The following is a 27888-nucleotide window of genomic DNA, read 5'->3' on the forward strand; positions in this document are numbered from 1 at the left end:
TTAATGGTTGGACTTGATGATCTTAAAGGTCTTTTCCAACCTTAATGATCCCACGATTCTGTGAAAGTCCAAAACACTACTCAAAGCTCATTTCATTTCAGGTAGGACCTTTATATGTATCTTACTTTCATCCTATCTACTGCCACTGGAGTTTTATTGAGGAAAAAACACACAAATATCGCAGACAGAAAGAAATTATGGCCTGAAAGGTGCAATGTCCAATGCTATCAAAATCAGCTACACCATGTGCTCTGCATGTGGTAGATGTATTTTGCTCTCAGTCATCCTTCCATGATTGTTTATTGTCCTATTCTTTTTGTTTCAAAAAATATTTCATGCCTCACCTACATGTGTTTATTTAAATATTGGTTCAGCTGTGTCAATGAAACTCTTAGAAACCAAAGCGTCTTTTTGAAAAGTTAATTAGGAACTTCTTTATTCAAGTACCATCAGTTTTCCTAGAAAGTCTCATCACTTTTGAAAACAGGATTTAGATGCCTGATGATGTGGAAGGAAATTCAGAACAACTTCATTTTGGAGACATTAACCAGTTCAATAGCTCACCTGTTCCACTGACCGATACCCATATCATTTGTTCCCAAAGTCTCTTATCCCTGATATTCAAGTGAATGCTGCAGAGGCCAGAAAGGTCTGCGTGTTCACACCTGTTTAAATCATACAAAGTATGTAGGTCTAGGATTAAAACCAGAGGCTGAAGGATGATGTCCAAAAGCTAGAAGCATTTAATACTAAAGCATCTTCTGCAACACTCACAGAAGAGTTTCTTCCTATGTTACACTTGCTATGGCTTTCTATGCTCGGACTAACTCCATGCTCTGTATCACAACCTCCGAACATAAAATAACTAAGACTCGAAAGAGCAACATTAAAAAAAAAATTAAAAGTAGAATTAATCCGGTGATAAGAGTTCTTACCACCTTTATCTATCGACTCTCCTTTTTCAGTTATATAGAGAAAGTTGCACCGACTTTCAGAAATATTGAGAAAGTCTTTTAAGTTTTTCCCTTATGCAAGACGTGCAGCTGGACCTCTTCTTTGGCTCTCCATGAAATGCCTTTTACCCAAACCCTCTGCACTTTTCCTTTTCAGCCCAAGCACAGAGTAGCTGACGCCACCCCCCACTTTTTGTTGTGAAACTGGAACATGCCCAACATTTTTTCTTCAGCAGACAATTTATTTTTAAATCCATGGCTAAGAATGCAGCATAATATATTTTAAAACAAATGTTCTTAGTCATCATTTCCATAATATTTCAAGCCCGTCACAGGAAATATGATTCAGAACAGCAACAGAATAAAAAACAACAGTTTTCTATTAGCAAGTGTCCACTGCTCTTTGTTTCAAACCTCAGCAATAATAAAAAGCTGCAGTAATAAAAAATTGGATAAAGACTGACTCTTTGCAATAGCACTAACCAACAACTGGAGATCTGTCTGAAAGGTACACCATATTTTAGTGGCACATAGTTGGTCAGCTACTGGAATGAATGCTTAAATTACATTGTCCATGTTAGGTGCATGACAGCCCTTCTAGGTCTTCAAATAAATAAAGTTTAATATTTAATAGGAGACAATATAGGTCTAAAACCAGATTGTCTTCCTCAAACAAATTCTCATTGGTCCCAGCTGGCCTGTTCTCCTAAGGAAGGTTTTCTATCCCAAATAAGGAGAGAGAAGGTCTCCTACACCACAATTCCCTCTTACTTCTTAAAAGCACATCATACATGCACAGAAAGTGAGACTAAATGCCTGGTACTTCTAACAAACTACTTTATTCTTCCTTCTTTTTCCTCATAGCCCTGATAAAAAAATGGTAAGTGTGGTTTATGTCAGTGATGAGGAAGGGTGGATGTCAGGTCTGAAGTGTCAGGTTCAATTTCTAAATTAAGCTTTTCTAAATGCCAAGGCCATGGAGCCACCCCATGAATCTGAGCAGACAATTTTGGTCACAACCAGGAATTATTCCTTGCTTCCCCACTTACTGCATTACACTTCAGTACAACAGTGCTCCTGACATATAATGTAAAAGCAGATGAATGTCTCCACTGCATTTAGGGATCTTGCAGGTAATAAGATATTGTATTAACTAAATGTATCTTACTGTGTACAGCTAGGGGGAAGAATAGGAAATACTACTGCAAATAAATTTCCATTAAATTGCTCCATTTCTTCTTTCCTTTAGTTGAATTATTACTTTGGCTTTGCTCACTGTCATGATTTTTTATTTTTATTTTTAAGTTCTTTCTACTAAAACAAGTAGGAATAGGCTGTATAGGAAATAATAAAAGTTATGCTGCTATTTTTCATATAAAATTTTTCAAACACACACACAACTTAGGTTCAAACCATAAATTCATGACCAAACATGAAAACATACTTTTATTCATGTTGCCATGAACTTTCACCTATAGATATATAGCCAGTGAGAAATCAGCTATTGACACCACTGTGAGCAGGTCAGACCATTCAGAAAAAAATGTAACAGGGTAATGTCACCCTGGAATTTAATAAGTTGTGTAAAAAAACAAGTGGTAATCAAAACATACAATGGTTTGACCTGTATTAAGCATTTTCTCTCAACTCCATTAAAAGGTTAAAGGCAGTTATAAATACACTGGTTTCTAAAATTGGCTTAACCAAGGCAGCATGGGCAGAATCATGGACCATGTCTGATGTTCAAAAGCTACAGCATTTCCTGCCCCACTGACACTATGGTTTGCTGAGTGGAAAGAACAGGATTTCTCTTAGAGAATACACTGCACTCAACAGAAAGTCTTTGCAGAAAACAGTATCCATGCCTTTGTCTAGACCTTACACATCCACAGACCGGACCCTGTTTGAGCACCTGCTGTAGTCTGAGGAGGAGGGGACATTCATCTCCATGGCCATGGAGCTCCCAAGAATACCCGCCTTCCATGGCAGTGTTAATAGGACATTAAATGCAAAAAGCAATTGCACTTCCACAGTTATTTCTGCAATTAGATTCCCTCAGAAAACCTATTTGTCATCACTAATGAACAGGCTCTCACCTCATACTCCAGGCAGAGTTCAGTGGTCTCACACCCAGGACTCAAGATAGCAGTCTCCTGGAGCCCCCAGGTATTTAAGGCACATGTCTCCCAGAGAAGGGGTATGGATGTGCCACTGCCCTACTTGTACTTACATGGAATAATCTATCCAAAGAAACCGGCTAAACAAAACCAGGTTTCTAGTCACGAATGTCTTACCTTGAAAAACAACATAAATCCAACACATCCTACCAGTTGGACCTTATCCCATCCTAAAGCCCTGGGTTTACCCAAAACCCCAAATCCCAACACCCCTTCTTGCTTCTGATTTTTGTCTGTTAGGGTAAAAGCCCTCTATTCCTACAGGATCTCCTTTTTTTCAAAGGCATTTCTCCTGCTGTCCATGCAGTTAACAGAGCAGAAATCCATCTCAGCTCACAAGTGTGGGTAGTTTCTGCCTAACTGCACAGGGAGACTTTCTGAAGTTGGGGGCCTCGCTGGCAGAAAATGACTGCTGCAGTTGTATGGAAAAGCTGTTGAGACCATACCTGGCTGTGCCAGAAAATCTCCTCTGGCCCTGACTGTCCATGAAGTATCACATCTGTGCTGAGACAGAAATGCTGTGAACCAGAACACAAGTTACAACTATCAATGGTTTTCATACACCAGAATGGAATTCATAACTTTATATGGGGCTATTTCACACATGGTTACAAACACGCCTAAAAGCTCCTGAGCTTCTCACCTACTAGTAAATACAGAAAAAAGTAACAGTGATTCCTTAAGTTTCTGTTTCTGGTTAACGCTGAAGATGAAAAACTGTTAACAAACCAAGAGCAGAAAGAAGACAAGAACCTGGTAAAAATCTGTTAACCTAATATAGAGCCCTATGTACTGTTTTGAGATAGAGAAGCAGAATTTTTCACACACACCTACTGTTTGGAAATCTCTTCCAAGATTATGGACTCTTCCAAGCCCATAAAAGAAGGAGCAAGTAGTGCATAAAAGGTCTTTAATCTTCGCTTTAGAGGAAATTAGTAATGGAAAAATTCATCAAAGGTCTACGTCATACAAATTATACAGTCAAAACCACAACACACAGTCAAGATCTTGTTATGGGTGAAACATTCCTGTGTATGACTTTACAACGTCAAACTTTTAACAACCACAGTAATCTATAATTTTCCAACATTTTGGCACCTTGTTTTAAAGATTTTCCAAAGAGGACGATTTCAGGATCATAGAATCATAGAATGGTTTGGGTTGGGAGGGATCTTTAAAGATCACCTAGTCGAACCTCCCTGTCATGGGCAGAGACATCTTCAACTAGATGAGGTTGCTCAAATCCCTGTCCAACCTGACCTTGAACACTTCCAATGATGGGACATCCACAACTTCTCAGGCAACCTGTTTCAGAGTCTCACCACCCTCACTGTAAAAAATATCTTCCTTATGTCCAGTCCAAACCTACCCTCTCTGAATTTAAAACCACTGCTCCCTTTCCTATCGCTACAGGCCTTGGTAAAATGTCTATCCACATCTTTCTTAGAAGTCCCCTTTACATATCGGAAGACCGCGATAAGGTCTCCCTGGAGCCTCCTCTTCTCCAGACTGAATAACAGCAATTCTCTCAGCCTGCCTTCATAGGAGAGATGTTCTGGCCCCAGGATGAGAGATCAGAAGTGACATCCCAACACACATGTTGTGTTTAAGTGACAGACACTGGAAAGAGATTCATTTCCATTTCCCAGGTGTAAGACTCACGTAACATGCACACAGAGAGAGACGCCACACAGTACACAGAGGAGAGCAAACAGTGAGTCTCTTAGAGAGCAAAGAGACATCCCAGAGCATCAAATCACCGGTTTGCTCATGTTCAACTACATCAGTAACTTCATCCCAATGACATTCCTGTCTGCAACATGTTATCCCTCTGCTTAATTCATAAATCTTGACTACATAAAAAGAAGGATGATTCTCAAGCGGTGTAAATAAACTGTACAGCCAATTTAGTCCATGGAAGTAAATGGATTCAGGACAGCTGCAGAAGCAGTGACCAGACTTGTTTTTTTTTCCTGGAAAGCTCTCCTTCAGCTCAACTAACCACCTTGCTACTTCATCAAACTTTGCAGCCTTTGCCTAGCGATTTGGACAAGGAAGACATTGAATTCCTCAGACTTTGCTTTCAATGGCTTGAAATTGGCTTCGCAACAAGCTGCAGTTCTCTCAAGTGTCTGCCAGCTTGGCCTTATTCTCCCAGTGACAGTGATGCTGGGTTACCTCTTTTGCTCGCCCCAGAGGACACCTATTCACATCCAGTTTCCAGTGCTCTCCAGGTTGCCCAAGGAGCATCAGACAGAAGGGTTTGCCCAAGGCTTCAAACACTTACAGGGCACCAGAGGAACCTCCGAAGCATGACAAACTAAATCTGACAGCATTTTTAGTAAAAAATGTTTTCCATTAGCTACAAGAGCTATAAAATTAAAGCTTCTGGTCAGTCAATGCCCTTCTGTTTCCATTTACGGTTAAGAATGCAAAAACTTGACCATAATTTCTTTCCCAAACTCTCCTCAGCCTGTTCCAATTTTAGGACAGAATTCAGTCTAGTCAAAAATATTTTTAAACAATGTGGTTTATTTATAATTGGAAAAGTGATCTTAGTAATCATCAAAATTACTAGAAGTGACTAAATTTAAAACACAACGACTGCATTTTCTTCTCTCCCCATACAAAGCAACAGATTGAGCAGAAAATCTGAGTGCTGCTGCACACAGTTGAACAGAATCCCCTCCCTCCATGAACAGCTGCAGCCAGAGCCAGGAAAAAAAACCCCAAAAAACAAAAAACAAACCCAAGTCAAAAATCCCAAACCAGCCAAACAAATGCGATGTTAGGAATGGCGAAGAATATGAAATAAATAATCTCTTTTCTGTATCGTAGGTGACCTGAATGGAGGTTGTAGTGAGGTGGGTGTTGGTCTCTTCTCCCAAGCAACTAGCGACAGGACAAGTAACTAGCAAAATGGCCTTAAGTTGCACCAGGGCAGGTTTAGATTGGAAATTAGAAAAAAATCACTTTACTCTTTCTGAAAGAGTGGTCAAGCATTGGAACAGGCTGCCCAGGGAAGTGGTAGAGTCACCATCACTGGAAGTGTTCAAAAAACATGTAGACTTTGGGACATGGTTTAGTGGGCATGGTGGTGTCGGGTTGACAGCTGGGACTTGATGATCTTATCTTAAAGGTCTTTTCCAGCCTTAATGATTCTATGATTCTATGTCTGAGGAAACTGAACAAATACAAGTCTTTGGGGCCTGACAAGATGCACCCCAGAGTCCTTAGGGAATTGGCTGATGTAGCTGCCAAGCCACTCTCAGTGATATTTGAAAAGTCCTGGCAGTCAGGTGAAGACCCTGGACACTGGAAAAAGGGAAACATTGCAGCCATTTTTAAAAAGGGTAGCAAGGAGGACCCTGGGAACTACCGACCTGTCAGCCTCATCTCTGTGCCTGGGAAGATCATGGAACAGATCCTCCCAGAAGCTATGCTAAGGCACAGGGAGGACAGGGAGGGGATTCGAGACAGCCAGCATGGCTTCACCAAGGGCAAGTCTTGCCTGACAAACCTAGTGGCCTTCTACGATGGAGTGACCACATCAGTGGACAAGGGAAGAGCTACCAATGTCATCTGTCTGGACTTCTGTCAGGCCTTTGACAAAGCCTCCCACAACATCCTTCTCTCTATATTGAAGCGATAAGGATTTGATGGTTGGACTGTTGGGTGGATGAGGAAATGGCTGAATGGTTGCATCCAGAGGGTAGTAGACAATGGCTCAATGTCCACATGGGGATCAGTGACATGTGGTGTCCCTCAGGGGTCCGTGCTGGGACCGGTATTGTTTAAAATCTTCATCAACGACATAGACAGTGGGATCAAGTGCACCTCAGCAAGTTTGCAGATGACACCAAGCTAAGTGGTGTGGTTGACACGCCTGAGGGACAGGATGCCATCCAGAGGGACCTGGACAAGCCCGAGGAATGGGGCCATGGTTCATGAGGTTCAATAAGGCCAAGTGCAGGGTCCTGCACCCGGGTCAAGGCAACCCCCGGTACCAATACAGGCTGAGGGATGAAGGGATTGAGAGCAGCCCTCCTGAGAAGGACTTGGGGGTACTGGTGCTGGACAAGCTGGACATAAGCCGGCAATGTGCACTCACTGAAGGCCAACTGTATCCTGAGCTACATCCAAAGCAGCATGGCCAGTGGGTCACAGGAGGTGATTCTGTCCCTCTACTCCGCTCTGGTGAGACCCCACCTGGAGTCCTGTGTCCTGCTCTGAAGCCCTCATCACAGGAAAGACATCGACCTGTTGGAGAGGGTCCAGAGGAGGACCACCAAAATCATGAGAGGGATGGAACACCTCTCCTATGAGGACAGGTTGAGAGAGTTGGGGTTGCTCAGCCAGGAGAAGAGAAGGCTCTAGGGAGACCTAATTGCAGCCTTCCAGTACTTAAATGGGGCTTATAAGAAAGATGGGGACAGACTTTTTAGCAGGGCCTGTAGCAATAGAAGAAGTGGTTTAAAACTAAAAGAGGGCAGACTTAAACTAGATCTAAGGAAGAAATTTTTCCCAATGAGGGTGGTGAAGCACTGGCACATGTTGCCCAGAGAGGTGGTAGATGCCCCATCACTGGAAATCTTCAAGGTCAGGTTGGATGTGGCTCTGAGCAACCTGATCTAGTTGAAGATGCCCCTGCTTATTGCAGGGGGCTTGGACTAGATGACCTTTAAAGGTCCCTTCCAACCCAAACTATTCTATGATTCTATACTTTATGAGTACTACTACCCTACCCAAAAAAGATGACTGTAGATGTAAAAAAGATGTAGCAGTGGCACTAAAAATGGTAAGATTAAAAAAATTAGTATAATTTAGGTCACTAAGAGTTAAAGGAGAAGGGATACTCTAAGTGTACATAGAATAAAGAAGTAGAACTGCAAAAAAGTAGCCATTCAGTAAAATAAGGGACAAATTAAGAACAAATTGAGAACAAGAAAACAGGCTTTCAGTAAAGACATAATTTACTTGCAATGGTCGTTATGAAAAGATGATGCTCAAGTCAAGAAGTAGCAAAATTCCAAGTTGGAATTACAATAAGACTATCCAGAAATGTAACAAAGGGAAAGCCAAGTGGCAAACTCACATGTGAAGGTAAATTAGAGATGAAGAAGGAAAAGCGGATTACAATTGGCATCTGCTCATTAAGAGTTATTTTACATTACTGCATCTGGTATTACCTATTCTCAAGAAGAAAAAAATACACCACCCTCCCCAAGAAATCAGTCCCCACTTCCCACAAAACAACAGCAGAAATGCCCAAGTGATTCCACCACAGAGGTTTCTATGTATGTTCTACGTAGTTTCTGGAGCACAGCCTGCTAGCGCATACAAAACCCCCTACGCTGCTTGAAAATATCAAGAACATATTACAAACCCTGCTTTACAGAGAACAGGAAACTGTTTGATGATTTCCAGACTAACCTGAAAAAGCTTTCAACATACATTATATTATGTTTGAACAGGAGACTGTCTTGTCTTCCCAAGTTAGCACCGCAATCCGTCACGCTTACTCCAGCTATGTGACACTCTGTAAAAGCAAAAGCAAGACTAAGGCCATGGTCTGACAGATATTTCTGGCTGCAGGACAGGCATTAAGCGATGTTTTACTGCAAATGGCTGTTGTCACCACTCTCCCTACCTGGGGTAACCCCCAAAGGTCTGCTGGTGTAACAGCACAGCAGCCAATCTATGCGTCAGCTCTGCCTGAGGGAGGGAGGTCACAATCAGAACCAAGCAAAACCACTGTATGGAAAAAGTGTTTGAGCTAACTGAGATCACTTTGTCTTGCCACATCTGTCCAGATGTATACCTGCTTTTGCAGCACAGGTCAGGTGGGCAGCAGCAATAAGCCATTTCTCATAGGAGGCTTCCAAGTGCATTGCCTTTTACGCCGAATGAAATATAACCATGATTCAGTTGGGTTTTATTCTCTATATTCCCAGGTCAGGGCTATATAACAGCCAGGGATTCATTTGCCTCTGGAGAAAAAATGTCAAGATTTTGCCTCCACTAAGATTTTATTGTGTTAATTATATCGCATGAGGGAGAAAGAGAGAAAAATCACTGTTTTGGTAATGAAGACACCATTTCTTGGTAATCTCTGGGTGCCAGTCTCCAGCTTATTAAGCATCATTTCCCATTCTCCCATACAACACACTGAACTCATGCAACTGACCACTGGCAATGAACTTTCATGGCAATTAAACCCCATCCTTCCTGCCTATTTATTTTCAATCAAAGGACCTTTCCCAGGAAAGAGACAGCCTAGGTCCAAGCATGAGTAGAGGAAATGAAAATAAATGCTAGCAAAGATGCAATACCTTTTATGTTATCTGCGATGGCTCCTTGAGGATTTCACAGAGGATGCAAGTATGGAAAGTAAAGCTGTCATGTTTTCACTCTCCCCACACAGCTATATGTTAAAAGCTTTTCACCTAAATTTGGTTTTAAAATTGTAAAAAAGAAGTGGCACACGGATTTTTAATTCCTTCCATATCATTGTCCGTGTCGCCCCATGTGCTGCAATTTGGGAAGGGGCTGTGGTGACATGGCTGAAGCAAGAAAAAAGTAAATTCAAACACAACTGGAGAAGAGTGTGTGAGATAGTTATCACTCATTTAAGATCTGGAGAGCAAATGAGACCTTGACACTGAAATTATATTGCATAATACTTGAGAAATAAATCAATAAATCAGGCATTATTTGCCTTTTCCTTTATATATGAAGAATTGTTTTTAATGAAAAATACACAGTAAGGCCCACTCATATTTCACGTTCATTTATATGTTCTCAGCTTCAGATGTTATAATACAGTTGCATAAGTTTAGCTGTTAAAAGTATTTCCATAGGAAACTATTTAACATGTAAACTTCTTCTAATTCTTCTGAGCTTGCCATTGTTGTTCAGCATTAGAAGATGTAGTAAGCTAAGGAAGAGCCGAGGGCTTGTCTACCAAGACAGCTATTCTTTAAAAGTCACTGCCCTTCCAAATATTTTATACCATGTTAAATGCAAGAGAGGACAAGATTGCAATATATATTACGCAAAGAGATGTAGGAGATGACTCACCGGAATGGAACACCTATCCTTACGCCCTTGACATTCAAGGTGAGTTGCTGGTAGCCATACAAATTTGTTTTCTTGTATTCTCTCTTTGAAATCTCTCTAAAAACCTTAGTTAAGCTGCTGCCTTGATAGATACTAGCAAATATTTTTGCTCCATTTATGAATATCTGTCATAAAGAAAATCACAGCTGAGACTGCTCTTACTAAAATACTTTTATTTTAGTAAGAAATAAAATTTTAGTAAGAAAAAAAAATTTTAAGCATTTAAATTGCTTCTACCTAGCACGCCTCATTGTAAGTCTCCTTAGCTGAAGTCGTGGTTCACTTACAACAAGCCACACACACACAAATCAATTTAATAACCACGAAGCAGGTGGAGACCTGGCATTACAAAACACTGATACCTGCCCAGCACTTGGCAACCTACTCTAAACCATACCCTGCAATGCTATTTTTCATCTTTTATATTCTTACATTTATCTTTGGTCTGTCTGCATAGATCACATAAAGGTGGGAGCTAGCATTGAATACATAGCCATAAAAAGACTAGCCAGCTGAGCCCCAATCTAGTTGAAACTCCCCAAACAAACTCATGGATAAAATCCCAATTTTTTGCTATTCCAGAGGCCCCTGATGTTGAAGAGTCTGTTTTAACTGTCTGAGCAGCTGCAAACACCTACATATTTGTATTTTTAAATGATGCTATTGTGCATATACAAAATATGTGTGGCAGTCCAGAGAAAGAACATAAAGCAGCTGGAGAACAAACTGAATGATTAGACCTAGAGCTTGGTTGATTTGATTTATAAAAGGACAATGATTTATAAAAGAACAATCTATTACACAATTCTTTTAGCAAGGCAGACATAAGCATCAAAGGAAAGCAATGACTTCTTTCCTGACAAATCCCTGATGAAAAAAGTCAAATGCTAAAAATGAGCAATATACATATTCTTCTTTTATAAAGATGATATTGAATCAAAAGGGGCATTTTTTAAGATTTGCATCACTGTCCATAGTTACAGGTGCCTGAATGGATCAGCTGTATTGGGGGGGAGGGGTGTAAAAGAAAATACCATCACCTTTAATTTGTTTGTACATATATAAAACCACCAACAAAAAATATGTCTGAATGTATAGACAAATGCTCAGACAGATGATACATCAGATCTAATAGCAACTGGGGAGGAGATGAACCTTCAGGAAATGAAGCTAATTTTGCTGTTTGTACAGAATAAGCCAGCCAGCGTCAGGCACACATCAGACTGTGCTTGTAATGGGTTCCTCAAGAAGCATCCCCGAGTCGTGGTCCAGGGAAAGGGCTGTAGGTGCAGAGACAGGCTTCTGCTGCGGGTTAGGCTGTGCTGCAGGAGGGCAGCCGGCGGCTCTGGCAGGGCACTGCTCCCCTCCCGCTGCCCGACCCGCTCCTGCCGCACAGCACAGGTGGTACTCGGTGTTTGGGGGGCAGCTCCTCAACCACTGCAGGCTCCCATCCAGCATTGCACGATAAACTAACATGAGTCTTCCAGTGCCTTACAAATTACTTAAAGTCTGTAAAAATGCTTTGTGGCCTTAACGGTTGAGGCAGTGGGTTGAGCAAAGGCAGGCAGGCTGGTACCAGTCACCTCCTCAGCACTTCAACGTAAATTGTCCTCAGTGTCTTCAAGTCCACAGTCTGCAGGAGCATCGGCACACAGATGCAGCACGCACCACCACAACTGTTTCAAACTTGCAGTCTAGCTTATTTTGTGGCAATTGCTTCAGGAAGACAAATATGAGACAACTTTAGTCAACAATCAGTCTTCTAGTCCTGCATTTTCCATTTTCTGTCCCACCTAAAATAACCTGGCTTTATGGCAGTCACCATTGTTCCTTCAATTTACTGTGGCCCAGGACCTGGGTCTCATGAACCTCATCTTTCATCTGACCTTGTAAAAGCAACCTAGAGGACCACCTCACAGGCAGACTTCTGAAGGTCCAGGGTGGGACTTGACTTTGCGTTATAACTAGATCAGTTGTAGGATGGCCCTACAACTATATTTCTTACCTATCACCTGACTGTTCAGCTTAACACTCCCCCTCTGCGGATATCTTGATGCAATATAATGACAGTTAAGGGTCTCCGCTTGCGTATGAAGGGGCACATTCACAAGCTTGCTGCACGGGGCTGTGTCTGTGTGTGCATGCGTCCACTATTGGAAACTGATGACGACCCTCTGACACACAATCAGACCTACGTTTTTTTCAGACCGTGTTTCCCACAGGCTGCAGCCGCCTCTCCTTGTCCCTGGATGCCTCCTGTGTCTTTAACAGGATGCCCTCTAGTGCATAAACTGTACATGGACTTCTCCTCTTCTGCCCACATTACTGCGTATCACGTGCAAAATGGGTTTAAGGCAGCCTAGGCAAGGCACGATGCAGGGCCCAGCTCAAGCGCTAAGGAAAGGACTAGAAGGGAACTATCCAAGTCCAGGGGAAAAAATACCTACAAATCAATACCATAGAACAAAACTCTAATCTTACTGTTTAGCAACCACTAGGAAATGGAAGTGACTCAAACGCAAGTGCATTTGTTTCTAGTTCATTTTCTGCATGACAAACATCTGCTGAATTGAAACTACAATTTTATCCCCTTCGTAAGCAAATTCAATGAATCCTTTCTATTAAACTTAAACTGCAACATGCGAAACAGTAATGTTAACAGTCCCTGTAAATAAATATGTAGTTTACTTTGTTTACTGTGAATTAAAAACAGAATTCAAACTTCACACCATTCCCATCTACTGCCATGCAGTGTTGGTGATCCCCTGACCGGAGGGACCCGTATTTTAAGAACAACATTGAGGACCCGAGTCAGCCAGCGTTCCTCTTGCTGAACCTCGGCATTCACAGAAAGCAAACACTGTAACCAAATTTGTTTGAACTGGTGTGTATTTTTGTTTTGTTATTATTTTATGGTGTTCTCACATCTCTCATTAACTTTTACTTCAAACTGACAGCCTAACTTCCTGCAAAAGCAACAGCTACGATGCACAGTACAGAATTACGCTAGCGTACCGGTAAAAGGATACCGTGCCATTACAGATGCACACAGTATATTGTATATCAGATATTTAATGCTCTTCTTTCAGTTAGCAAAGCACTTTCTGGTTTATTACTATGCTTACTATAAAGCACATATAAGTAAGTACATGTTAATAAGTAAACTAATGGCTGACTAAAGCATCTAGGTGATGAAATATCGTAGGTGCTTCCAAAAACATTGCCCTGTAGATATAATTCCAGTCTGCGTGTTTAAAATACATACCCCAAATAAACTAACGCTATGAACTGCAACAGGGAAGATACTTTTAACACGGATTTATTTTCACCTTAAAGACCAAAGGCAGATAAAAATCTGTGGAGGGAGGGGGAAAGGAAGAGGACAAAGGCCTTAGTTAACAGGCAGGCTCAGGTACAGCTGGCAAGGGCACAGGCATACGGTACTGCTTCCGTACACAAATAAAAATACATCCAGAGAACTGCAGAGTCCAGCCCGCAGAAGACACATCGCTCCCTACTCCGTCAGCGCAATGGCTTTCTGATCCTCAGGCAAGGAGAAAGCTTCTGAAGGGGTAAGCCCAGGACCCCCACCGCCGCAGCCCGCAGTGCCTGTTGTGCCAGGCCCTGCGAGGGGACATCGGCCTCCCCCGGACACCACCAGTCCCTTCGCTCCTAAAACAAATACCTTTGTGAGAAAAGGCTTCATAAAATTTCACCGCTGCCGGCATCCTTCTCCCTTAAACGCTTCTCTGTCCCATTAGATTAGAAGAGGAAAAGAAACATGAAATTAAACAAGGGAGATTTGGGTTGGCAGGCCTCTCGTTACTCATTGACTGTTTCTCATCGATTTTTGTGCCCGTGCAGAAGGATCGCGCGCGGGTGCCTTGGAAAGGGGACGGCTGCAGTTTACAGAGGTCTGCGTATGGAAGGGAGCTCGACAGCCAGCAAAGTGCTCCATGGATTCTCTCTGTGCCTGGTTTCTGGATCATTGTGGGTTTTTTTAAACCTCACAAGCCTCCGGTGTTCACCCTGGGCTGAACCACAAACTCCTCTGTCGCTCTAAGGGTCCACTGCAAAGATACAAAGGGGTCATAACCCAGAGTGGAAGATCTGAGATCCTGGGTGATCCCCGGCGCAGCAGCTGCCCTCCCGATGAATCAAGTTGGGTCAGCATTTACAGCTACCGAGCCATCATACACCAGCGAACAAAATGGCCCCTAACAGCCCTGCAGTAAAGCGGAGAGTATGGTGGTTCACAAACCCACGCATTTCTGCCACCCGGTAAGAGGAACTCCACCGTATCCAGGGACGAACGGCTTTGTCATGAAGATATTATAGGATATTTATTTCAAGGCTGTGTTACTAGCTCACCCAAGGGAAGTAGCATACGATGCTGCCTAGTCCTCACACCGCTGACTCTGTGCCCTAGCCGACAGAGCATTGGTAGAGCCCTGCATTTATGGACCTAGACCCTCAAGCTCAAGAGGACAGTGCTATGTAATTATTCAGAAACCTAAATAAAACCAAATGCATCATAAGGATGTTGCTCCATAATCAGTCATTGCCAGCTTGAATGTGGCCTGTGGAAAAACTGGGAATTTTAGATCTACCTGAGTTTTAGAAGACAGTAGACAAGTACTTGAAGCACCCAAAACTTCCAGCCGAGTGATTTACTAATTACTGTGTCTGGCTTATATCGTGTAAAATCTGTCATATTGTCAGAAAGCTTACATACCTTGTAAAACTGAAAATTGATCTTGCAACTTCATGAGCTTAAAAAAATGCGTGGGCCGATAACTGATTAAAACCGTTTAAACATAAAGGCACCTGAGGAACTTTGCAGCTTAGGTTTAGACAAGTCAGCTTTTTTTAACACATAATACTCACTAAATATCTTTCTTTAACGCTGTCTAACCCTCACTGCTATCAGTTGTCACTTTCTTGATACCTGTGATGCTCCGAACACGGGAAGGCAGCAAATGTGCAGACTTGTTTCAAACTGCTGGGGGGTGTTTGGGAGTTATTCATGCTAAAAACCCTCTTCTACCAGGACCTAATGTCAAAAAAACCCTTGGGGAAACACAATGGTTTCATTACAGTCAGTAGGAGCTTTGCGGACTGCTTCAAGGAGGCCAGAACTACAACATAGACTTTCTCAAAATAATCGTGGAAAGTCAAATTCCATTTCTACCTCATCGACACCAATCTATCAGCTAAGGCTTTAAAATAAAGCAACACCAGCCCTGTACAAGTCACACCCACAAGACCTGGGATGTTCAGATTCCCCTTCTGCTTTGGTGAGGACAAAGGGCACAGAAATGAAATTGTATCTGCTAAAAGTCAAACTGAGTTATATAAAAAAACCTTAATATATATCAAAATAAACCCAGCAAACTACTAACTTCAACAAAACAAATACTGAGACAGCAAGGTAGGAAGTACAGTAGTTATACATATATAAATACATACATATACACATAAATACAGGGTTACATTAGTCCCCAAAACAAAGTGAATATTTATGTCACTTTTGAATGGGAACAAAACTGTTGAATGTGGAGGAAAAAAATAATAGAAGTGCAAGAAAAGAGATATTGTGAGAGGAGAAACAGAGACATAATTCAAAGACCTTAACACATTCAAGACATAGCTGAGTGCAAGATGAAGGGAATATACATAACTCATCTTGCTGAAAGAATTGGCATTTGAAAAATCAAGCCCAGCATGAAGACAGTTTTGATAAACTGATGAAACCCCACAAACTCTGCCAGAATACCTCATATTTCCATATTTAATACACAGACCCAAGCTACTGCACTACTGACAAAGCAGTACTATGTGAAACTTCAGAATTTTAAAGATAACGATAAATTAAGCAACAGACGTAAATGAAAAATTGGATAAAACGCAAAATAAATAAATCAGGCCAGACCAACCAGATGTGTCTCTTTATTAAAAATAGTCAGTTTTCTGGCCAAGAAAAATAAGTAGCTCTAAACTGTCTGGATTTTCGTAAAGTATTCAACAGTGCCATAGGAAGTTAGTTACAACAGGACATGTGGGGAAGAGAGAGAGGAACTGGCAGAGATGGAGAAACCTCCAGCTTGCCTGGGAGCACTGGGCTATAAGGAGAGCCCATGGAGCTGTCAGCTGAACCTTATTGAGTATTTCCATCACCAAAACCAGAAGGATGCAGAAGAAATCTGGTATGAGCTGCCAGAGAAACCGGATCAAAGTTAATGGTGCAAAGGCAAGGGATCACCAAGGGTTTCTGCTGGTGGGTCAGCTGGCGTGACAGGTCCACACCTACTATATGATCACATACTGCTACGATCCACCAAGGAGATAGCGACACAAAAAAAGGCAACTTCAACCGTGTGACTGCACAGCACAACATTACCAGTGGAAGGTGAGAAAGATTAATTACACTAAATAAGGCAGTTAACGAAGCCTTACCTTGGCGTACAACATACAGCATTGGTTACCCAATTATGAAATGGATAGAAAACTTAAAGAGTAGAGTATTACTGCTACGATCAAGGACACCTGGCTGTTTTAGGAGAGCAGGCTAGGACAGCCTAACTGAATCAACCTCACAAGGGGAGGACAAGGAGGGAAAAGCCCATGTGAGTGCACTGGGAACCAGTCCTCATGGCGGCAGTGCAGTTTCTGAAGGTAAAGGAGAGAGCTGTCACGAGCACAAACGTGTGCAAGCCAACCACAAATACATCTGGGCTGGAGTAAGAGCAAGGTTTCTAACCATCAGAGTTACCAAGTTCCGGAAAAATCTTTCAGTGCAGTGCTTTACGGGAAGATAATGTAAAATAAGCCTGAGGACTAGAGTCGGGCGCCCAGAGAGCGCCGTCCACCTCTCCAGTCCCACACAGCACAGCTCCTACCTGCTGCTCAAAGGAGGCAGGGGACCTACACTAGGACATCAAGGGTGAAAGCCCTGGCTCCTGCAGAGCCCCGGACAAAACACCCTCAGCTGTAACACAAGCCAAATCCTCACTCGCCACGTCTAGGGAAATCTTGCATTCCAGGCATCTTCCAAAGTCCTAGAGCTAATGAGAGCTCCTCATGGCTTGTGTTCCTCCCAGGACTACATGGCTTTTGGGGTCACGGCTAACACAGCTGTGATCAGCACTTTTAAACCATAGATTCCTGACAAGTATTTCTGGAGGGAAATCCAAGTTAGGAATACGTAGGACAACACTGACCGCTAATGAGATTCTCTTGTGCTTGTATTACTCCTTCTTTGTCCTGACTCAAAGAGCCGGACAGACGGACTTAGGGACCAGAAGGCACTTCCATACCACCCAACGCAGCACGGTACAGGAGCCTACTCTGATCAGGCAGCTAAATCCATAAAGTCAAGCACTATCGAGGAGACACTTCTGGCTCCTAAAACCTGTAGGTCTGCATCAGTGCAGCCCTGCAGGAGACCTCCTCACCTCCTTCTCTCGGCAGGGAGGGCTCATCAGCTCGGCTGCAGCATCCTCTGGCTTGAGTCGCACTCAGGGACCCTCTGTCCCCTGGTCCCCTGCACAGGGTACGACAGGCCAGCTGCACGTCTTCTCCTAACAGGGTCTGGTTTAACCTTCTCTCTGAAAACTGAGGAAATTACTAGTCTGGGACTCTAAGCTGAGATTTGTGTAAAACATACCACCTGGGTACGCTGCTATCAAGTTCACTTCAGAATTAAAAATAGCAAAAGAAATTTCACATGGGAGATTAAGTGCATTAGTGGATCATATAACCTTGCTCCAGACCAAGCCATGCTGTAAATAATTTTCAGTCCTCAGCATAAAACATACAGGCAATGCCATCAAAACATTTAGTTATGTGAAGATCAACATCTATGGCACTCTCGGGTTACAAGCACATTTTTGTGAGAAATGAATGGCAGCCTTACAAAATAAAATGACAACAACGATAACATTTCTTGTGCTTTAAATCTGATCTCTGAGTGTCTTGCCGCTGAGCACAAGGCCTAACGTATCAACCTAACAGGCTTGACATTTAATAAGCCAAGTTTATTTCTAGAAAGTGAGCTAGAAATTAAATCTCATGGTTGCAGTTGGCACACTGTGCAGAAGAGGAATCTTACAATGACTGCATTTCATTTTTGCCCTATAGCTTTCACCCTTCTAATTGGTATATTTAAGTGCACTTAATCACTCAAGCATTGAATGTACTACAGCGATAAACCTCCAGTTTAGACTCCACAATAATAAATCTTTGTCTTCTCTCAGCAGCTGGCAAGTTTTGATTTGGACTTTGAATTTAGGTCCTTTCCTCAGGCTTAACAGTAACAATTTGTTTGTTCTGTCTGCTGAAAGCTCGACATTAACTCTTGTCTTTAAATGCATTATCGTTGCTTAAGCTTAGTGCTCTCGGTGTTAAAATTGGTTGCCCTTCTTCAGTGCCCAACTAAGAAACACAAAAAAAATCCAATTAGCCTGTGCTGGGAGTTTACAAAGCAGCTTTCACTCATTAGTATTTATGCAGCATCACTGGTCCACATGACACTTCACAGACACGAGGATGAGCTGGAGTTTATAATACAATCTTTCAATAGATGCCTCTGGTGCCACAAAGAGCTAATTTAAAAACAGGTGGAGGGAGTCTTCAGTCACCCCCTTTAACAGCCAACGGAGGAGTAACATCCCCACAAGCACCTCACAATCTGGCCACAGGACCAAGCTAGGTTTTACCTTAAATTCTTTGACAAATGCCCTAAATAATCTCCTGAAGTAGCTCCAGTAAAAAAGGCAAAACTTAGATGTGACCATCAAATTACAAGAGGGAAAACTGCCTTTGGGCTGAAGAGACTGGGGACTCTATCCCCAGTTTTGCTACAGGCTTCCTGCAGTACCTTGGTAAACTATTTAGGCCCCAGTCATTAGGAATTCATGCCTATTCATCACCTTTTGCAGTAAACCCCTGGACTTATGCTTGCAGAACAAATCATGCCATTAAAGATTTGCAGGATTGGAGTTTCATTTCCCTGTGCCTTGGTTCTCCCTGTACAGTTTAATATAACTCTCAATTGTATTCAACATACCAACAGATGTCTGGAGTAGGGCCTTATTTTGTTAAATATAAATTATCTTCTTAAACAACTAGCCTTGTTGTAAAAAAGCTGAATCCTGACTTGCGACTGCTGCACAAAACACACTATCTTCATCATTTTCTGATGGTGATGTTTATTTCTGTAGATTTAAGTCCAGAAGAAACTGCTCGGTCATCTATCACAAGTCGCCACGTAGGTGGTTTTATTTGCTTTACCACTTGCCAACAAGACAAATACCTCTCCCTTAAGCACAGAGCTTGCCAGCTGACCGAGCTGCACACAGAAACCCTGGACTCTGTGGGGACGGCGGTCTGGCACATGCACAGGAGTCCTGGCACATCCAGGGACTATCATCGGAGCCTCCATGCTTGCACAATGTACCTGCACACCGTCAGCAACCGCTTCCAGCTGGGTTTGGGGCTTTTTTTAATCTCAACACGATAGCGTTTTTACTAGTCAGCTCTCCTGTTTATCACGGGCCATTAGATTTCACTCCCATTCCCCCTCGACTGAGCTTGGCAACCCTCATCACGCTGACGCTCTTAATACCACAACAGCCAAGGCTGCAAACCCATAGCATCGCTTGCCACAGCAGTCGGGTCCAAACGCCCACATCTTCAAAGATCTCGGTTACAAACATACTTTGCATGTGAATTCCTCTGGATCCAGCTTGCAGCCACCCATTCGTGTAAGATCTGTCTCCCCTGTATTAAAGGCTACTTTAGCACCTGCTATTTGCTTCCCACCATATAGCTTACGGTGTAAGCAACCACCTCTCTATTTTTTGTTTCCATTAAAGTGAGGGCATTGCACGCAGCGTGTCTCACAGCCAGGCTGCTGCTTCAGACCGCAGATGATTTGGCCCCAATTCTGCCAAGTGTTGCACAAACATTTTAACTCCAAATATTTAGGAAGGTCACTATATGTTTGTCAACTAGATTAATGCTCTTACTCCTCCTTAGCCACTGCCAAGTTGCTTCTGCAGCTTCTCTGCAATTAGATAAACAGTTTGAGCTTCCTTACACTATCAGTGGTTTTTTGCTAGACCCTACATAGTTCCTCTCGGAAATGCTGCAGTTTTCAGAATCCACTTTAAAACACAGGCACCCCCAAAAATCCCTGTTACATCTAACATCATCTTCCTAATTCCTGCTATGTGTTGCTCCCCAGGCAGGCATCACGTCCTTCTGTCTTTCACTTAATGAAGAGCTCTGCCACAGAATTATGTATTTCTCTCTCTTCCCAGTCCTTTAGGCACTGACCCCACTTAGCACTTCTTGCATCTTTCACAAATGCAAGTTTACCATCTAGATTTTTGCATTTGCTTTGTTTACAGAATAACCACAGGGGGAAAAAAAAGTCTATTTTAAATTCTTCCTTTAATACAGAATCGTAATATTTTCACGGCCACTCAGGCAATTAGGACCTACAGCCTCTGTGAACAACAGGGCTTATGTTCTTTAAGGCTAAATTTACCTGGGCACTCAGTGGATGCTTTGAGAAAATCCTGCTACATATATGCAGTTTTAGGAGCACTTCTGAAGATTTTCATCAGTACATGGAGGACATTAGACTTCAGTGAGAAGCTGGCAGTACAACTCCGTGGTTGCCTATCAGCCAGTGTTACAGTAAGCTCACTCAAGATTTTATCAAATATTATTTTGAAGGCTCTGGCTTACATATTTCCCCTGAAATACTGGCTGCAAATCTTCTAGAGCTTTTGCAGTATGAAAGTCAGTTTCTTAGAGAAATATTTTCTGAAGGCCTTGCATTTGTTACAAACTTCACTTCAGTTTCCTGCATTTGCTGACAATTGAAAAATTAAGCTCAATCAAAAAAATCAAACTCATGAAAAAATACCAAAATTCGTAGAAAACAAATGTCTTCCTGTATCACTGTATGCTGTGTCCACTGGGAAATGATCTAACAAGTTTTCTTAGGGCTTTTCCCCCCATTTTGTTGCAAGAATCCCAAGTTTCATCTGTTAAGACTTTTGTCAAAAATGGCATGCCACTTTCATGCACATAATATTCTTTTCCATTTAGAAAATTAAAGAGAGAATTTCCAAACGTACCGTGCTGAAAATACATGTGCTTAAAATGGTTAAAATCTGCTGTACAATAACCTCGTGAATATTAGTCTATATCCAGGTAACAACTAATTTTTTGCAAAACCCAAAAAAGCAGACCAAAGAAATCTCTAACATTCAAGCCCCGTCTGCAGGCTCAGTACCGCTACAAACACTTCATGGTGCTGTAACTGATACAGCTGAAGACGGAGGTTTACAGTAAACAAAACACTGTTTACTTTAATTCCATTAGGACTGGAGAAAAATAAGACCAGTATTTAGGAAGGACTTCATTTACATTCTGAGAAAAGCAAAAATTGAAAGACAAGTGATTTAGGGTCAGTGGGCAAACCATCTATATATAACTGACACGTTTTTTTCTGTGAAATCTGTGTCAGAATTAATGCTAACCTCACCAGAAATGGTCATGTCTTTAAAATTTTACTTCTGAGAGTCTAGTTCATACAGAAAAAAAATAATAATCAAGACTGCACTTGCAGGGAGTTAAGAGTTTCTCCATCGCATTTTGGAGGCATAGGAATTTTGCTCCAGGTTTGCCACGGTCACAGCAGCACACTCGCTTCTGTAGTTCACCTAGCAGGTGCCTACAGGGAAACCCATCACAGCGGTGGCAGATGACTTTGAAAGAAGGCCAAGCAACTACCAGCAAGTCCACAAACGTAAAAACAACTGTCCTTCAGTTGTTCTCAAAAGAAAGAAGCTGTTCACTCGTTTTTAATCCAACTGAAATTCCCCGGCCTTCATCAGGTTAATGTTTTCCAACCCTCATGACTACCTTCCTGGGCTTAAATTTATGAAGGGGAACAATACCTCCTGTCAAGATGCTATCGCAGCAAACACACCACGACACGCACGGTGGCTATGGTGGCTGAGCACACCACACAGGCGCCGGCCGCCCCAGCACCAGCAGTGCCCACAGCCGCGCTCCCTGGCCGGGGGAGGACAAACCCCCGGGCGTCCAGCCCCGGCCTCACGCTAACAAAAAGCCTTCTGCCCTAAGGGTGGTTTATGGCCGTTGGCCCGCGCACATGCAGCTCCAGATGGCCACATATCACCAGCAAGAAAAAAGTGACCATTAGTTAAATTTTAGTAACAGGCGAATGTTTTCTGCTGCTACTTGAATTTGAGACCATGGAAATGAAAAGTTACTTACTTCTCACATTGCAACCTATTGGAGCACATTGCACCAGTGCCCAGTATAGATCTGCAAGGTCAGGAAGCCCAGAAAGGGAAGATGAGAAAGATGAGATGAGCTTAACTGACAGCCACCACGACCCTAAGACAGCATAGCCTAAACCTGAGAGGCACGCTCCACCTCTTCATCTCCCTCAGTACTTCTGCTTATAGAATCACACACAGCTTTCTTGCATGGTTAAATACTGGATAGCTTTCATAAAATGAGGGTTTGATGAGACAGGAGTGGTCCAAGCAATAGCATGAGAGGAAATGGCCTCAAGTTGTGCTAGGGGTGGTTTAGATTGGATATCGGGAAAAATTTCTTGACCACAGGGAGTGGTCAAGCATTGGAACAGGCTGCCCAGGGAGGTGGAGGAGTCACCATCACTGGCGGTGTTCAAAAAACGCCTAGACATGGCACTTCAGGACATGGTTTAGCGGGCATGGCGGTGTTGGGTTGATGGTTGGACTTGATGATCTTAAAGGTCTTTTTCCAGCCTTAATGATTCTGTGATTCTATAATTTACCGAAGCCCGTGCAATGCACAAATCAGTAAATGCATTTGAGGTGAACCAGATCACCATAGCATCTGTCGCCTACATATCTCTCTGTTTTGTGTCTTCAGAAAGAGTGAGTCTTGGACGAAGAGAAAGTGTTGTTATCCTAATTTTACAGGGAACACTGTAAAAGCCACTTTGAACACGTCTGCTCTGTCCTCCTGCCCATGCATGCACAAACCCTGACTGCGTGAGTGAGTAATCTGGCGTTGGCCAGTGCTGCGAGCGTTGTTGCACATCAGCCTCTTTCTTCCCCTATCCAGATGGCTGGCACCGTGCGTGGTGCTTCAGGCTCTGGGCCTTAAGAGAAGCCTATTATATGGTCACAAGTCCCGCATTAATTAAAATCCTAGGTAACTAATTCAGTACGAACGTCAGAATTAAAAAAAAATCAAATCATAATGAAGAAAACCACCACGTTCCCCAGAACACAACTTTGTCACAACCACCAGCTCCTCACCAAGATGACGTGGTCTTCCTCCTCCAATTGCGGTTCTCCTGGGCTTGCTGATGTTGGGGGCCACACAACGTTACCTGCTTGCTTTCTTTCTGTAGGTTTCTAACCCTCTCTTCTCTACATGTTCAACTGGGCCTTGCTCCAGTGCAGCTAAAGCAGGATGCCCTGCAGAAAGCTAATAATAGTCTACAGACGCCAACAGAGCTAGATTCAACCCAGAGCTCATACCCATATATTTGTTGTTCACACTTTTAGGAAATCAGTTTTTCTGATTTCTCTACCCTCAGCAACCCAAAGGTTTTCTCCTGTCTGCCTGCCTCGTCACAAGCCAGTTGCCCTTAATGCTTTGGTTAGTAAATCCATCTTTCTGTTGCACTTTGAAAGGATAAATAAAATCATCAGAAACTGTTTAACTTCTGGGACTGTCTCCTTCTTAGGATATGAATAGAAAGCCAAACTGTTATGTCAGGAAAAACAAGCAGGGTTGCACATTTTTAGAGGAGGTGTGTCTTAGTTCAGATTAACATGGCATTCGGAAATTGTGCAAGTGCCAATATGGGAGGAAAATACAGCATGTTATATAAAATAATCAAGTTTATTTCAATTATTTTGGAATAAGATGAAAACATCTGCTTCCTCAACTACTTACTCTGTATTTAGTATTTTAGCCTGGCATACCAAGTCTCTTCTCTTGCTTCCTGGCCAATGGTATGGTAGCATGATAGTTCAAACACTCCTATTCATAAAGGATTTTATCATTTGATTTGTACATCAAGCTTCAACAAAATGCAAAAAAAAAACCCATGAAACACCAAAATCAGATTTAACATGAATATTTTTATATGACAGACTAGATTTCCCTTTGATTATACTCTGAATCTGCTCCCCTGAGGACACTGAAATTAGGCTTGCCCCAAACTGTGAGGATGTTCAAGCCTGGGGAGTCTTGAACACAGAACATCCACACAGGATGACAGACTTGGATTACCAGAGCTACCAAATGCTGGGGGCATGCACATCTGTACAATGTCAAAAGAAGGGGAAAAAAAGGCCCCACGCTTCCTCGTAATAAAACTTACTGCTAGAAGTGACCATTGGACTACTTGGTGAAACCATCCATAATTACCCTGACTGCCACCGTTGCACAGCCCGCTGCCCAAGTCCCCGCTGAAAACCAATTTAAGGCTGTATGAGCACTAGTGACTTGTATTTCGCCATCTGATTTGAAGACTTTCAGACATGGGAAACCCAACGATTCCTTTAGCAGCTGATCCACAGTTCATTAAAAATTAATGCCTGATTATGACTAAATTGAGTTTGCCCTCTGCTTCCAGTCATCAATTCTTATTATGCTTTTCATGATTAAAAGGCCATTTATTTCTCTGCCATGACAACACCTCCTTACTGCAATCTAGCTACCTCCCAAGCAAAACCTCTTATTCTGATGCCTCTCTCCAGCCCTCAAATAGTTTTTCCACTATCTTCTCCAGCTTTTCAAGCTCCTTCTAAAAATACTGACATCACGCATGGAAAAACAAAACCACACAGCAGTACGAAGTACCAGTCCCTCTGGTAGGTACTCTCCCTTACATGCCACACTAGTCCTTCATGTCATAGCAGCCCACTGTGTTTAGTTAAAAGCGTTTGATCTAAATATCTAAAACCTGTTTAAATCACTTTTTGCACGTGAGGTGCAAATCATACCTGCAGAACTGCATTTCTCTTACTGGCTGTCTAAGCCTGCGTCTGGTGGTACTGAAAACCAGTTTGTTTGACCTCAACTTACCAACAGATCCAGCTTGTTCTGGGAAAATGCCCAGTCATTGTTTTCAATCACCTTATTATTTCTTTACGTCATGCAGAAGTTCTATTAGCAATGTTCCTACTTTTATTTTCACATCACTGAGATATATTTGGTTAGTATCACATCTGGGGCCAGTTGCTGTGGTACTTTATGAGCAACCTTAAACCAATGACAGTATCCTATTGTGATCGACTGGGCAAAAAAAAATCCACAGTACATCAGATCATTTTTTATCCACTCACAAAAGCTTTGAAAAACAAAACTAAACAACCTCATGTTATTGCCAGTGCTGATTTTTTTAATAAACCCCATTTAGGAACAGATGATGCATAAAGACCATACTGTGTCCATTGTTCTCCCCGGTAACTCATTTTCATTATGCACTTTGGGACTTACTGGTAATTTCTTCAATCTTTTTAACCCCCTCAATGCTTAAAACACACTGTTCCAACAGTCTCTCCCATTTACAGATTTCATACTGTCATTTTACTTGCATTTTGGGACATTGTAATGAAAACCAAGATGACTCAGCTGAAGGTGGCTGGAGTAACATTTCAAATGAGAAAGTGCATCAAGAATTAATTCGTACAAACTCAGGAAAAAAATCAGAGGAGGTTGATTAGGTCTCAGATGGACGCCAGCGATTTTTTTCCAATAGTGCAAATGATAACATAAAGCATTCGGACATTTTTGCTTGGCAACCACAGCCTGCAATGTTTACCTGGGACACATGCATTACATAAATTACTGAGAATCAAGCAAGAAGAATTACATCGTGTTCTAATCAGTGTGCAGCAATGTCAAAAGAAACAGGATACTTGTTCAAAGACATACTGAGAAAATGTGACCAAAATTGTATTTCGAAGTAATTTTTAATTGTGTTTGCACTGAAAGTGAAAATTGCAGTATGCTGAATCTTTTTTTTTTTTTTTTTCAAACTCTTCTTTGATGCTGGATTTGCCAAAGGCTTATCAAATGAGAACAGGCCAGAAAAATGGGCGAAGAGCGCTCAGATAACATTTGGCTTCCCCACAGCAGGGATGCCACATGGGTTACACCTCGTCTGCCCCCAAAACAAATAGCCTTTGCCGGGGGGGGGGGGGGGGATTAAATTATCACAGTAGACAGGAAGGAAAAATAAGCAATTTCAAGATAAAGACGTAACTGCGCAGTTCACAATGGCTAACACTACGTAAGTTACTGCTGATTCAGTAGAGTTGTGGCATACCACCTTAGCGAGCCTTAACAGCCAAAGTCCATCGCAACGGTGATAATCTTCCAGCAAACCTGCACGCTTATTATTTAATGTCATTCAGAAGAATAAGCTGATATCTCATTTTTATCAGAAACATAATAAAAGTTTTAATCCTGCTTGACTATAATAAAAATTGTACAGGAGAAGGTACTAATTCCACTCCATATACTCCCCGAATACAAGCATATTCCCCATAATAACCCGGGTCCCTTTTTATCCTTCCAAGAAACCATGAATTTTCCACGAATTTTTCTTTGGAATCCCTCAGACACGCATAGGCCACCTGCCCCTGGAAAAAGCTCCCAGGAAAGAACAAACTGAACTGAGGATGGGTTTGTATTTACATACTTACTCGATCTACATCAAAGATAAGCCTGCTGTGGACATTAATTGAGACCAGGCACATACAAGTTGTAAATTACTTTTAGTTGTTCCTGACTTAGGCTTGTGAATGGAACATTTTTGCTCAAGCCCCTGAAATTCTCAGTTATTCTCGAAAGTACAGAAAAAGCATGACACTGCGGGGGTTGGCGGGGGGGGCACAGGAATTTTAGTATTTCTCAGTTATGCCGTAAAACCCTGTATAAATAACGTTTCGGGGAAGGGAACACCACCACCCCGGCCTTAACGGGACGGGGACACTCGAGCACGCCTCCGCGCCCCACCGCGGGTTTTACGCCGATGGAGGGGGGGGGGAAGCGGTGGGGTACCGGCTGCCTGGTCAACCCGGTATCCGAGGGGGCAATGGCGGTCTGCCCGCGGTGGGGGGGCAGCGAGGACGGCGGGGGATGACCACGTCCTACCTGTGGTTAAATTGTCATTGATCTTCAATGGTACCCTTAAGATGTAGACCAGGAAGAGCATGATGAAGAACCACAGCGTCCAGAGATATGTCCAGGACCAGACGATACAAGACTTCAGCTGCTCTAAAAAACCCGTCCCGGTTTCAGCCATGTTTTTTGGGGAAGGAAAAAAAAAAAAACCCACACACACACAACCCCAAACCTTGCTCTCTGCTGCCACAACCTCTCAGCGTGTATTTCTGGGATGATTCACGCCTCCCCGAGTCGGTTCTTCCCCCCGCCGCCCGCCGCCGGTTCTTCCCCCCCCTCCCTCCCTCCGTCGAGCGCCCAGGCGTGACCGGCTAAAATGGACTCCTCCGAGCTCCCCTCACCTCGCCGGGCGGGTTTTTAGGCAAAGCCACCTCCCTTGGAACTCGAGGTCT

At 42.7% G+C, this 27888-nt stretch overlaps 1 protein-coding gene across 1 annotated transcript in view; it reads right to left on the reverse strand.

The window, feature by feature from the left end:
• The window catches only part of ST7 (suppression of tumorigenicity 7), a gene marked incomplete at its 3' end in the record, with an annotated part of 156923 nt that extends 129035 nt beyond the window's left edge, over positions 1-27888 (reverse strand). Inside the window, exon 1 of the mRNA XM_082001783.1 lies at positions 27467-27888. Within this exon, the coding sequence (XP_081857909.1) occupies positions 27467-27617 (151 nt within the window). The 5' untranslated portion in view covers positions 27618-27888. The remainder of the gene's footprint in view (positions 1-27466) is intronic.

This window comes from Phaethon aethereus (assembly GCF_964289735.1).
Source record: "Phaethon aethereus genome assembly, chromosome: 1".
NCBI lineage: Eukaryota > Metazoa > Chordata > Aves > Phaethontiformes > Phaethontidae > Phaethon > Phaethon aethereus.